At 36.4% G+C, this 13,817-nt stretch overlaps 1 protein-coding gene across 1 annotated transcript; it reads left to right on the forward strand.

Annotated features, from left to right (window-relative positions):
* The first annotated feature begins 3,235 nt into the window (after positions 1–3,235).
* Positions 3,236–4,114, forward strand: LOC125836039 (uncharacterized). Its single transcript, XM_049515132.1, has one exon. The coding sequence runs from the start codon at positions 3,236–3,238 to the stop codon at positions 4,112–4,114; it is 879 nt and encodes a 292-aa protein (XP_049371089.1).
* Positions 4,115–13,817: the final 9,703 nt, after the last annotated feature.

Consider the following 13,817-nt stretch of genomic DNA (forward strand, 5'->3'; position numbering starts at 1 on the left):
ATGCCTTCCGTTTACAAGATTATAGCCACTTTGATGCTGAGAAATGGATTTGAACCTGATTTTGGGTTAGGAAAATATTTGTAAGGTAGCACTCAACCTATTCAAATTTTCACAAAACGTTCAAGGTTTGGCTTGGGATACATCCAAATAACAAATGATGAGATGGAAGCTTCAAGTAACAAAAGGGTTGATTGGGAATTAGCAAAACCAGTACCTCACTTGTACCAGCCTTTTTTAGTGCGAGAATATGTCAATGATGATGGCCTCGGGGAAGGAATCATGAATCTTTTTGAAGAATCTGATGTTGTACTTGAGGAGATAATCGAGACATCTGGCATTCGAGATGCCAAGCCAGAAGAGCAAGTCCCTAATTGGACATCCACACAACTCCTGGTTCCTCACTCGTGTTGGTAGACAAAGACATATCTATCTTGCTTATTTCTAAAATCGGTGGTAGTCTGAATGAGGCGTAAGACCCACCCTTTATGTCGTTTTACCTCTTTAAGCTTTAATTTCCCTCGTGATGTTTCAAAAGGCAGATTGGCCTATGGTCATGGCCAAAGTTTGTACTTTCTTTTAATCTAAATCAAAACCTTCTCTATTGCTTAAATCTATTTATTCACTGCTTACTAATTTGTTTTAATTTTTTTTATCTGGCATGGCTTATTTATGATTTTAGTAAAAATAACTCAAAACCCGCCAATATCATGTCATGTCATATGCTGAGTGAGCAAAATGAGATAGATGAGAATGAGTTCGAGGAATATGATGAAGAGACCATGGTTCTGGAACACCTCGCAGAAGAATTGAAACAGTTTGAGAATCAAGAGAAGCCAAACTTAAAGGAGACTGAGACTGTGAGACGAAGAAGGTGTTAAAGAAACTAGGATCAGTGTCTATCTCACAGAAACTCAGAAAGAAGATTTCATCAGTTTGCTTAAGCAGTACATCACCGTATTTGCTTGGTCCTATAATGATATGCCCGGATTGAGCACATATATTGTTTCTCACAAGTTGCCGATCAATCCAGATTTCGGTCTGGTAAAGCAGAAAACTCGGAAGTTCAAGCTAGATTTGAGTTTGAGAATCAAAGAAGAAGTTACCAAACAGATTCAAACCAAAGTTGTGGAGGTTACTAAATATGCAACTTGGTTAGCCAATATTGTTCCAGTGCTTAAGAAAGATGGTAAAATTAGAATATGTGTTGATTATAGAGATCTTAATAAAGCTAGTCCCAAAGACAATTTTCCATTGCCGAATATCCACATTCTTATCGACAATTGTGCTAAGAATGAAATGCAATCATTTGTGGATTGCTTTGCGAGTTATCATCAATTTTTGATGGACGAAAAGGATGCTGAAAAGACAACTTTCATTACACCTTGAGGTATTTATCATTAACGAGTAATGCCATTTGGTCTTAAGAATGCCGGAGCCACATACATGAGAACCATGACAACTATCTTCCATGATATGATCCATAAGGTGATTGAAGTGTATGTGGATGATGTAATCATCAAGTCCTGCAAGAGTTCAGATCACTTGACCCATTTGAGAAAGTTCTTTGATCGATTGCGTCAATACAACTTGAAGATGAATCCCGCTAAATGTGCTTTTGGAGTATCCACTGGTAAATTATTGGGTTTCATAGTTAATAGAAGAGGCATTGAGCTTGATCCTACCAAAGTCATGGCGATTCAGGATTTACCGCCTTCGAAGTCTAAGAAAGAAGTTATGAGTTTCCTTGGAAGATTGATTTACATCAGTCGATTCATAGCTCAATCCACGGTAGTTTGCGAGACTATCTTTAAGTTGTTGAAAAAAGATGAAATGACGGTGTGGACCGAAGAGTGTCAAAAAGCTTTCGATACCATCAGAGATTATTTGACAAATCCACCAATATTGATACCTCTGCGAGAAGAAAGTCCATTGTTACTTTAATTGTCTGTCTCAAAGTGCATTCGGGTGTGTATTAGGACAACATGATGAAACTGAAAAGAAGGAACGCGCGATCTACTATCTTAACAAGAAGTTTACTCCATATGAGGCTCAGTACACTCTATTGGAAAGAACATGATGTACTTTGACTTGGATCGTCCAAAAGCCGAGGCATTATTTGTCTTCATATACTACATATCTTATTTCCAAGATGGATCCATTGAAGTATATTTTCCAGAAAGCTATGCCAATTGGAAAATTGGCAAAATGGCAAATGCTTCTGAGTGAGTTTGACATTGTGTATTTTACTCAGAAAGCGGTAAAAGGACAAGCCCTTTCCGATCACCTCGCAGAAAATCTGATCGATGAAGAATATTAACCGCTCAAAACATACTTTCCTGACGAAGATGTGTTGTTCATAGGAGAAAGCATTTCTAAGCCACCCTGGTTGGAGGGTATTCTTTGATGGAGCGGTGAATTATAATGGAGCTGGAATTGGAGTGGTTTTAATATCGTAATCTAGTCAGCATTACCCTGTGGCGGCTAAACTTTGATTCCATTGCACCAATAATATGGTAGAGTACGAGGCTTGCGTTCTTGGCATAATATTAGCCATTGACATGAATGTCCAAGAGTTGCCGGTAATTGGAGATTCAAACTTGTTAATTCACCAGGTTCAAGGGGAATGGGTAGTAAAGAATCCAAAGATTGTACCATATGTACAGCTGGTGCAAAGATTGTGCAAAAGATTTCGAAAGATATAGTTTATGCACACTCCAAGGTTGCAAAATGAATTTGCCGACGCTCTTGCCACTATCTTCTTTATGATCAAGCATACAGATTAGAATTACATTGATCCTTTGGAGGTAGAGTTAAAGGAACAACTCGCTCATTGTTCACATGTCGAAGCGGAACCAGACGGAAAGCCTTGGTATTATGATATAAAGAAGTACCTGGAGACTAGATTTTATCTGGAAGATGCGACATCCAATCAAAATAAGGCAATACGTCGATTGACTAACAATTTCTTTCCAAGTGGGGAAATCCTTTATAGGAGGACACCAGATTTGGGACTCCTCAGGTGCGTAGATTCCATGGAAGCTACAAGACTTCTCGAGGAGGTTCATGCTGGAGTATGTGGACCTCATATGAACAGGATTACCTTGGCAAAGAAGATCCTTCGAGCTGGTTATTTTTGGATGACTATGGAGCATAATTGTTGTAGATTTGTGCAAAGTGTCATAAATGTCAAGTGCATGGTGATTTGATCTGAGTACCCCCTCACGAACTTAAAATTATGGCATCGCCTTGGCCGTTCGTGGCCTGGGGCATGGATGTCATTGGCCCAATTGAGCTAGCTGCCTCTAATGGACATAAATTTATTTTGGTTGCCATTGATGACTTCACTAAGTGGGTGGAAGAAAATTCTTATAAATCTGTGACGAAGAAGGTAGTAGTTGATTTCGTTCGTAACAACTTGATATGTCGATTTGGAATACCTGATTCCATTATTACAGACAATGGTGCAAACCGCAACAGTCATTTGATGAAGGAGATATGTGAGCAATTCAAGATTACTCACCGAAATTCGACTGCTTATCATCCTCAAATGAATGGAGCCGTAGAAGCTGCCAATAAGAACATCAAAAAGATTTTGAGAAAGATTATTGATAATTACAGAGGTTGGCATGAGATGTTACCATATGCTTTGTTGGGATACCGAACAATTGTTAGAACATCAATCGTAGCAACTCCATACTTGCTAGTATATGGGACAGAAGCAGTGATTCCTGCTGAAGTTGAAATACCTTCATTGAGGATTATTCAAGAAGTCGAACTGAGTAATGTTGATTGGGTTCGTAATCGGATTGAACACTTAGCCTTAATTGATGAAAAGAGGATGACCGTTGTTTGTCATGGCCAATTATATCAACAGGGAATGATTCGTTCTTTCAACAAAAAAGTGCGATCTCGAACATTTGAAGAAGGACAATTGGTCCTCAAACACATCTTCCCCCATCAAGATGAGTATAAGGGAAAATTTGCACCAAATTGGCAAGGACCATACATGGTTCGTAAAGTGTTATCTGGAGGTGCCTTGATCCTGTCAGAGTTGGATGGCCAGGAGTGGCCAAAACCAATCAACTCGGATGTTGTCAAGAGATACCACGTCTGAAGATTAGTTTTTCTCTCATCACTTTCTTTGTAATCGTATCATTTGCTTGTAATTGCTTATGTCAAGTTCTTATATCCTTGTATTGAACTACGTCTGACCTGAATTCTCAAAAATGAGATACGTAGGCGGCCTATGTCGGCCTCTGTCATTTTCTTATTAAAATTTCCTATTTCTTTTATTCCCAAAAGGGGAACTACGTTTAACCTAATTCCTGCCTCAACAGGATACGTAGGCTCCACAACGGCTCGGTCGTACACCCCATAAAATTTCCATCTCCCTTTATAATGGAAACTGGGGCAGAATTCTTGAGAGGACCACAAAATTTCTAAAGATCTTCGCCAACAAGACAAGATTGAGCATGCATTAGGAAAAGGCAACTGGGGAAGAATTTTTTAGAAGATCTCAAAAATTCCGCAAGTCTTCCTACCAAAGACTTGAGAAATGCCAAGACATTTCACTGGGGCAAAATTTTTGCGAAGATCTCAAAAATTTTATCAAGTACTATCAGAAGTTCAAAGTTTACGACAAGTAATCTCCAGCATGATCAGAAGCTCATGAACCCTAATACTTTAGAAATTCAAAGTCAAACTTCATATTTCCCCAGCTTAAAAGAACTTTTAGATTGGATATATCGAAACTTGAACTGTTCAGTGTTCACTTAAGCTTTAATGTGACATGACACTTGGCAGTGACCCTCATCAAATTACTTTTCAAAAATCTGTTTTTTCCTAAAACTTTAGACATATATCAAATATTTTGTATAAAATATAGATCTATCTTATGTCTTATGTCTACCAAGAAGCGGGAAGCTAGAAGTAATCAACCAAATATAGCAAGAGGAAGAACAAGCAATCAAAGAAGTCAACATAGATTAGTTCATTTAAAACTAATAAATTTTCTGTGGATGCAGGATTACAAGGATATCAAGAGATGATTATGTTCAACAAATATGGGAAAGTCACAAGAGCAAAAGCGCCTAAGACTGACATTTTCTTTATGCAGGAAAGGCATTGATATTCCTGCGATAAGAAATAGTTAACTTGGTATTTTGAATAACAATTTCTTGTTCATATTTCTCAACAAAAATATTAACCACAACGAAGATTCAAGTGGTCAAAGAAAAGTAGGTGAAGCATCAAGAGGATGGCACTTTAAGATTTACAAATGACTATAATAATGTCATATTGCATTTTCCAGCGTCAAAGACGTCTGAAGGGAACACGTAAGACACATCAAATATCGAAGAGAATTTGAAGTGCAACTTGCCAAAAAATATTCATTATCACGTTAAAGTCGGAAAAGGCTAACGTTGAAGGATATTTGTATGTCACATCCATACCAGACACGGTGATGTGCATTGCCGAAAGGCCATTTCATATCATATTACCAAAGGTGGTAATATCATTGCCGAAAGGCCATTTCATATCATATCATCGAAGGTGGTGATTTCATTGCCAAGAGGGCCATTACACATTCAAACTGCCAAGAGGGACATCACATCTTCCAATGTCGAGAAGACCATTGCATTTTCAAACCGCCGAGAGGGCCATCATATATGCAAATGCCAAAAGGGTCATTGAATTTTCAAACTGCCGAGAGAGCCATCATATATGCAAATGCCAAAAGGGACATTGCACCTTCAATTGCCAAGAGGGCCATTACATATTCAAAATGCCAAGAGAGACATTGCATCTTCCAATACCAAGAGGGCCATTGCATTCTCAAATCACCGAGAGGGCCATCCGTATTATATTATCAAAGGTGATAATATAATTGCTGAAAGGATCAACATCATCATCCTACCAATGAAGCACCACTGCCTTACCAATGGATCAACATCATTCTACCGAGGGATCATCATCGTCATCAACAATACTGCATTATCGAGAAAGTCATCATCATTGTAGCATCACATCAATTCATCATCTATTGCGTCAAAACCAACAGAGGTTGACGTCAGAATATTTGCAACAAAAAAGGTGATGAATACGGTAAAACATGCCACTTCTCTATATAAATTATAGTTTCTACTAACAAGTTTATTTCACTCTTTGCCGAGAGTATCCAAGAGGATGAATTCTCAAATCAAACCACAAGTGCGGACGACATAAAAAAGGATGCATCACAACGTGGAACTTTTCTTAGCAGCGAACTGGGACATAAGAGGATTATCAAACTCTTAGGACGCAAGTTGAGGAGCAACTTTCACCACAATCAAACCACACCCCTATCAGAAGGCATGTGGGTTTTTCTTTGGGTTTATCGGTTTCACTTTCGCATCCAAAAAACTTTTCACTCTCACCGAAGGCAACTTTCCAATCTGAGTGACAATACACAAAGAGCTTTGGAAAGTATGTTCGTGTAAGTTCTTAATTATAGGTGTGAAGTGCACCACATTCATGGCTAAGAGGTTGGAAGCTTCTTTTTCATACTCGACGTACTTTTCACTCCTCCAGAACCAAATGTTATCTAGCATAATAGATTTCCTTTTCAACTGATCGAGTCGAACTACAAACAACCTGATTCCTTGAGTTGAAGGATATGTAGGTGGGTTCAATGTTGAAAACTCGGTTGTATTACGATATTCTCTCTTAAATATTATTTCCAAGCATTTCGATCTCTTCATAATTCGATATCGGAATAGCTTTCAAATTCTTTCATAATCATGCGTCAAATCAAGTGTATCGAACTACAAGTGGCCTGAATTATCATGTAACTTGAGATGTGTAGGAAACTCAATGTTAGGGTCCGGCCATAATTCCTGAAAAATCCATATCGAGCCTTTCTTTTAAAGAGATGAAAGTGGGTTCAGTCAAAATTAGATTCGTCAATCTTCTTTGCCCAAGTTCTCTTTCATCGACCCTATGCAAATAATGGGGCAGTTGTTGACACCCAATTTTGACCCTATGCAATTCGAGTTAACTATCCAGCTTCTTCAATTTCAAACAATTTGAAATAATCATCTTTGAAAAATCCTAAAAATATATTTTTTAAAATCTCTTTCTAATTAGTTTTGGTTAGTATTTTTTTAAAATAATTATATAATTTTACATATTGGTTAATATAATTTTCACCTTTTATAAAAATATTTAATAAATAGCCTAAAAATAATGTTTAGCATAATTACGCATTTATTTCTTCGAATTAGTGAATTTTATAATTTTGTATAATTAGTTCTCTATTTTAAGTAATGAATAAGTCTTGATAATTATTTTGTCTTGTTTAAATTAAGAAGCTCAGGTAATTAATCGATAATTATTCATCTTATTTTAATTTTGGCTGAATTAGTTATTTGACTCAATTTGGCTATATTTAAGTTTAATTCGGTTAGAATAGCAATTAAAGTGGCCAAATTTTAAATAAAAAAGGGCCATCCTTTTGTTCGTAAAACTTGTACACGTGTACATATATTTACATACACACACATATGTATATATCCTATATTCCACGCTCAAACGCTCTCTTTCTCCTTTCCAAACCCTCACGCGCGCCTCTGCTCCCCTTTCTTCTTCCTAAAACGCTATAGTCAAGAAAGAACCCTAATTTCTTCATCCGCCCAGCACCCCTGTCAGTTCCTCTCCTTATTTTTCAAAGATTACAGACCTCGAAACAAGGTTTGTTGACTTTGGCCGAGAGAAATCTCACCTAAATTTGATGCGGATCAAGAAATATCACATCGAATCCAGATTTTTCGAGTAGGTTCTCATCTTGCTTGTTTTTCCTTCCATTCTCTCCAATCAATCTCTCATCTCCCGCTCAAATGGCTATTTGAATTCAAAACTTTATTTTTTGCTATAAATACATGATATTAGTGCCATTTAGACGGACAGGACAAATGAATTAGAATTTGAAGGTTGGAGAATAGTATTCTTCGAAATTGAACCCACGAAGGTTTTAGCCTAAGATTTTCGATCTTCTTTCAAATTGTTTTACTCATCTGTTGGTGGGGTGCGCACTTCACTCGTTGTCTCAGTTCTCTGCCCACTAAAAGGTAATATCTACTTCTTTGTTGACTTTTCATTTCGATTCCGAGTATTATGTGATGAACTTGTCTCTGTTGTGTCTTCCTCGGCTTCATTCTCACTTGGATCGAATATGAATGGTCATCGTTTATTACCTTTGCTGCTAGAATTTGTGGGTGATAATTGTGTTATTCATGCTTTGCCTCAATTAGATGTTCAAAACAGATTGTAGTTGTTTAAGTTTATCTTTCGTGTTGTTTCGAATTACATATTCGTCTTGCTTTGACTCTCGTGCCTAATGTGCTCTCAAGCATCAGTGAAGCTACTTCGATATTATGTGTTAGTCGTCATATGGATTAACTCGATTTGGTATCTTTATGTTAAGTTGAATCTCTGTTTGAGTTCGTTTGAGATGATCTATATTTCTTTCGGTGTCAATGAATATGTTAGCTGCATCGTTCTGTTTTGAGTCACTATTATTTGCGATTTCGGCAGTCTTCTTTATCGTTTTGTTATATCAAGTTTTCAACTAGCAATTTAAGTCTGTTATAACTTCCTATTTAATCTAGTTTGTAGCTGTTAAGATTACTTACTAATTCTATGCCTTAACCTCTTGTAGTTTCTGGTGTTGCATGTGAATATTGTTTGATCGATTTATTCATGTAAATTTTGAGATGAAGTTATTAGCCATTTTATTGTGTTTCCAATTTGATGCTAGTTGTATGAATCTTTTCATCATATAGAAGTTATCTTATATGTGTTTTGTTTTCACTTAAAGTTAAGCAATTTTTTTTTCTTTCTCATAAAGCTAATCATCTCTCAATACTAAGATTTCATGATTGTGTCTGTTTTTGCCTATGCTTGGATAATTTCCTTGATGAAGTTTAGTGTTTATAGTGACTATAATTTGTCTAAAGCGACATGTGTTGATTTATGACTCCATTTGAGTTTCTCAAAGTTTGAGTTCAGATAGAACTACTTGGTCTTACTACACATATTTCCAAGTTTGTTGTTAGTGTGATTCTGGTCTCCCATCATGAATACATGAAAACATTGTTGGTTTGTGGGAAAATTATGTGAAATAATTTAATTGACTTGTTTAATTATTTATGTTCGTTGAGTACTAATCCTTATTATCTTGTCCTGCATGAACTCCCCTTGGTTTGAGTCCATTGGACTCCCTTGTATCTCTTCCCTTTGCATTTCGGATGTGCCATGGAGTCACGAACTCAGCACTATCGATTTGAACTCATCATTTCAAGAAATTAGAATCTGAAATAGGTCTCGGAAAGCAAAAAAATAGGTTGTATATATCCGATATACACTGATAAACATCAGGGGTATACAAAAACGGGAATTGAGCCAAGAGCTCACATCATCAACGAGTTTGGCCCAAAAAGAAAGGGCCCAAATTCATCTTCTCATTTATTCTCCTAGATTATTTAATTGTGATTACTTATTTTTAGTTTTTTTTATTAACTCTAACTTTAAATAACTTAATTGAATTCCCCAAAGGATGAACTATTTTCTTTGTGTTGGTTTATTTAATAAATTTTATTTTATCAATTGTTGCACCCTTATTTACTTATTCAAATGTTTTCTATTCAAAATTTTCACTTACTTTTAACTAGTTTAAAATGTTTTTTTGGTTTATCAACTAAATTGGTGTAAATTATTTTTAAATGATTCAAACAAATGCTAATTAATCTAGTTTTGTTAAAATTATAAGCACTTGCAATTTAATTCAAATATTTCATTTTAGGTCCTTTTTAAAAAAAAATGAAAATGATTCTTTATTTAACTATTTTCTCAAAGTTCGAATATTGTAAATTACATTTTGTACTAAATCATTTTTTTCAAAGAATTAGTCAAAAATTATTTTAGTCAAGTTGAAGGATAACCGCATGTTAGTGGCTACTTTAAGTGCTAATACCTTCTTAGTGTAGAAATAAGAACCTCTTACCCATTTTCTCTAAATTTTTAAAGGTTTATCTGTTAAAGCCTTTCTAAATTAATTTTTCTTAATTTCTTTAAAAAATTAAGTGGCGACTCTTTTCTAAGTATTTTTCTTAAATTGTTTTACACTTAGAACATTTCAAAAGGTGATTTTTTTAAAGATAGTAAAATTACGGCATAACACCAATCACTTTCCTTATGATGTACTAGATGGTTTTGAGACTTATGCTAGACTTCCGTTTTTTGTCAAACTCTTTATGATATAAAACTGTCTTTTGAACTCTTTATATCGATTATCTTGTATGATGTATGCTAAGTGGCTTCTATAGGATCTCTCGGGGTCCTATACGTCATGTTACGACTAGGGTGTACTTTGGGTCGTGATATGAACTTTGATAAAAGGCTCATCTATGCCATCCGTTAAAAGTTTGGCTTATTTATTCCATTTTCATTTGAGAAAAGGCTCATCCATGCCATTATTAAATAACTGAAAATAATTTTGATTTAGAAAAATATATTTTAATACGTGGTCAATTATAATTCTACCACGCCATTCGTGAAATTATTTTTAAAAAGGAAAAAGCTCAAATATGTCATTGAACTTTTAGAAAAGGCTCATCTATATATGCCATTTATTGTTGAGGGGTTCTCATCTCTTTTGTCCCCGTTGACAAACTTGACTCAGAAAATAGCGAAGTTTCAATGGTCTGAAGCTTGTGAAAAAAACTTGTAGGAATTGAAAATGCGGTTTACTATTGCCCCAGTGTTGACCTTACCGGAGGGTACACAAGGCTTTGTTGTGTATTGTGATGCGTCCAGAGTTGGAATGGGTTGTGTATTGATACAGAATGGAAAGGTTATAGCTTATGCCTCCAGATAGCTTAAGATTCACGAGAAGACCTACCCAACCCATGATCTAGAGTTGGCCGTTGTAGTGTTTGCCTTGAAAATATGGCGTCACTATCTCTATGGTGTTTATGTAGATGTGTTCACTAATCACAAGAGTCTTCAGTATGTATTTCGTTAGAAAGAGCTTAATCTCACACATAGAAGGTAGTTGGAGTTGCTCAAGGATTATGACATAAGTATTCTCTATCACCCAGGTAAGGCTAATATTGTTGATGATGCTTTTAGCAGATTATCTATGGGTAGTACTGTCCATGTTGAGGAAGGCAAGGAGGAATTAGCCAAAGATGTGCACAGACTTGCATGATTGGGGGAGTCCGGCTGATGGATTCCAATGAAGGTGGAGTAGTAGTGATGAATGGGGCTGAATCATCACTAGTGTCTAAAGTGAAGGAGAAACAAGACTAAGACCCTATTTTGCTTGAATTGAAAGCAAATGTTCATAAGCAGAATGTGATGGCTTTTGAACAAAGGGCAGATGGTGTATTGATGTATCAAGATAGATTGGTGTACCAAGGGTGGATGAGCTCCAAGAGAGGATCCTGGAAGAAGCACATAGTTCCATATATTCTATATATTCCGGTTCCACAAATATGTATTGTGACTTGAGAGAAGTCTATTAGTGGAGTAGTATGAAAAGAGGTATTGGAGAGTTTGTTGCTAAGTGCCTGAATTGTCAACAAGTCAAGGTACAACAGCAAAGGCCCGGTGGTATGGCTCAAAGCATTGATCTTCCGAAATGGAAGTGGGAAATAATTAACATAGATTTCATTAATGGTTTGCCACGGTCTTGCAGGCAACACGATTCAATTTGGGTGATTGTAGATCGGATGACTAAATCAGCCCATTTCTTACAGGTAAAGACTAACTATTCAGCAGAAGATTATGCCAGATTATATATTCAAGAGATAGTCAGACTTCATGGAGTTCGGGTGTCCATTATTTCAGATAGAGGTGCGCAATTCACCGCACAATTTTGGAAGTCTTTCTAGAAAGGTTTTGGTTCGAAGGTGAACCTTAGTACTGCTTTCCATCTTCAAACTAATGGTCAAGCAGAGTGTACAATTCAGACTTTAGAGGATATGTTAAGGGTGTGTGCGATTGATTTCAAGGGTAATTAGGATGATTACTTACCTCTCATTGAATTTGCTTACAATAGCAGTTATCACTCTTGCATCCAAATGGTTCTCTATGAGGCTCTTTATGGGAGAAGATGTCGATATCCTATTGGATGGTTTGAAGTTTGTGAAGCTGGGTTGGTAAGACTAGACTTGGTTCATCAAGCTATGGAGAAAGTGAAGATCATTCAAGAGAAAGGTTGAAGGCAATGCAAAGTTGTCAGAAATCTTATACAAATGTTAGAAGAAGAGACTTGGAGTTTGAGGTGGATGATTAGGTTTACTCAAAAGTTTCACCCATGAAGGGTGTTATGAGATTTGGTAAGAAGGGAAAACTTAGTCCCTGGTATATTTGTCCCTATAGGATATCCAAGAGGATTGGCAATGTAACTTATGAGTTGGAGCTACCGTCAGAGTTAGAAGCAGTCCATCCGGTATTCCACATTTCAATATTGAAGAAGTGTATGGGCAATCATTCACTTATTATACCTACTGAGAATATTGGTATTAATGGAAACCTATCTTATGAGGAGATACCTATTGAAATACTTTATCGTCAGGTTCGCAAGTTGAGAACCATAGAGGTAGCACCAATCAAGGTCTTATGGAGGAATCAGTTTGTTGAGGAAGCTACTTGGGAGGCTCAGAAGGATATGAAGAAGAGATATCCACATCCCTTTTGTTCTAGAGAAATTCTAGACCAAGGTAATGAATTTTTGTAAAACACTTTTTATATTAATATGCTATATTGTGTTAAAAATGCATGTTTGGTGTTTGAGTTGGGTGTTAGATGTCTCTACCCTCAGTTCTATTCAGAGTAATCTCATTCGAGGATGAATGTTTCCAAAGGGGACATATTATAACACCCCGTTCTTAGGATAAAGTTAATTTTAGAAAGAACTAAATTGGAAATAGCCAATTTGAGAGTAGTGCAAGTTATTCTTAAATTGTGAGTTTTGGGTCAACTTCAAACGACCATAATTGTCAGCACATAATGAGTTAGCTAGCCCATGAGATATCAAATTGAAGGCGTTGAGTCCTCTTTCCAACGTCATTGAGTTTGCTAAATTTCGAGTTTGGATAAAGGAGATATGCATGTTTGATTGCAGCCTCTCTAAATAGAACTTTTCATCAGTTTCATGGATGGGTATTATGGTCTTTTCCTTAACCCATCAAGTCCACAAGTTTTGACTCACCCAAATAGGGGTCTAAGTCGATTGAAATCAATTTTCAATCTCTCAAAAAACACTTACGCAAGTTAGCGCAAAGTTCAAGAGGAGAAGGGAGGAGAGTTCAAGAAGTTCTTCAAGGTTTTGGGGAAATCGCCAAGAACTTGGTTCTTTCGAGGTACGTAAGGTTTCTCTTAGTGATATATATGTTCATCCTCATGCCAAACATGTATTTCTTTCAGTAAATCATCCACAAAATCATTATGTATAGGTTCTTGAGGAATTCTTAAGGTTTTACTTCATTCTTTATCAGTGGAATCATGTTGAATTGTTAAAGTGAGGATTTTTTTGAATGAGTGTTGTTCTTGGTGTAAATTGAGTGTGTTTTCGATGAATTTCATTGGGTTTATGAATCTGAATGGGTTTGGGAATTAATCATTCGATTCAAAGTGGGTTAGGCCATGAATTGAACAAGAAAAACTCATTAAAAATTTGGGTTTGGAGTGGGGCATCATGCCCCCAAGGCGCCAGGAGGCCTACTGCGACGCGCCAGCAGTGCGCCCAATCAGAAAATCCAGTAAATAGAGACCTG

Source organism: Solanum verrucosum, unplaced genomic scaffold, assembly GCF_900185275.1.
Source record: "Solanum verrucosum unplaced genomic scaffold, falcon-dt-bn FXZP01000208.1, whole genome shotgun sequence".
NCBI classification, from domain to species: Eukaryota; Viridiplantae; Streptophyta; class Magnoliopsida; order Solanales; family Solanaceae; genus Solanum; species Solanum verrucosum.

What these genes read in the sequence shown, in the direction of transcription:
- LOC125836039 (XM_049515132.1), top strand. Translation starts at nt 3,236, where the DNA reads ATGGCATCGCCTTGGCCGTTCGTGGCCTGGGGCATGGATGTCATTGGC.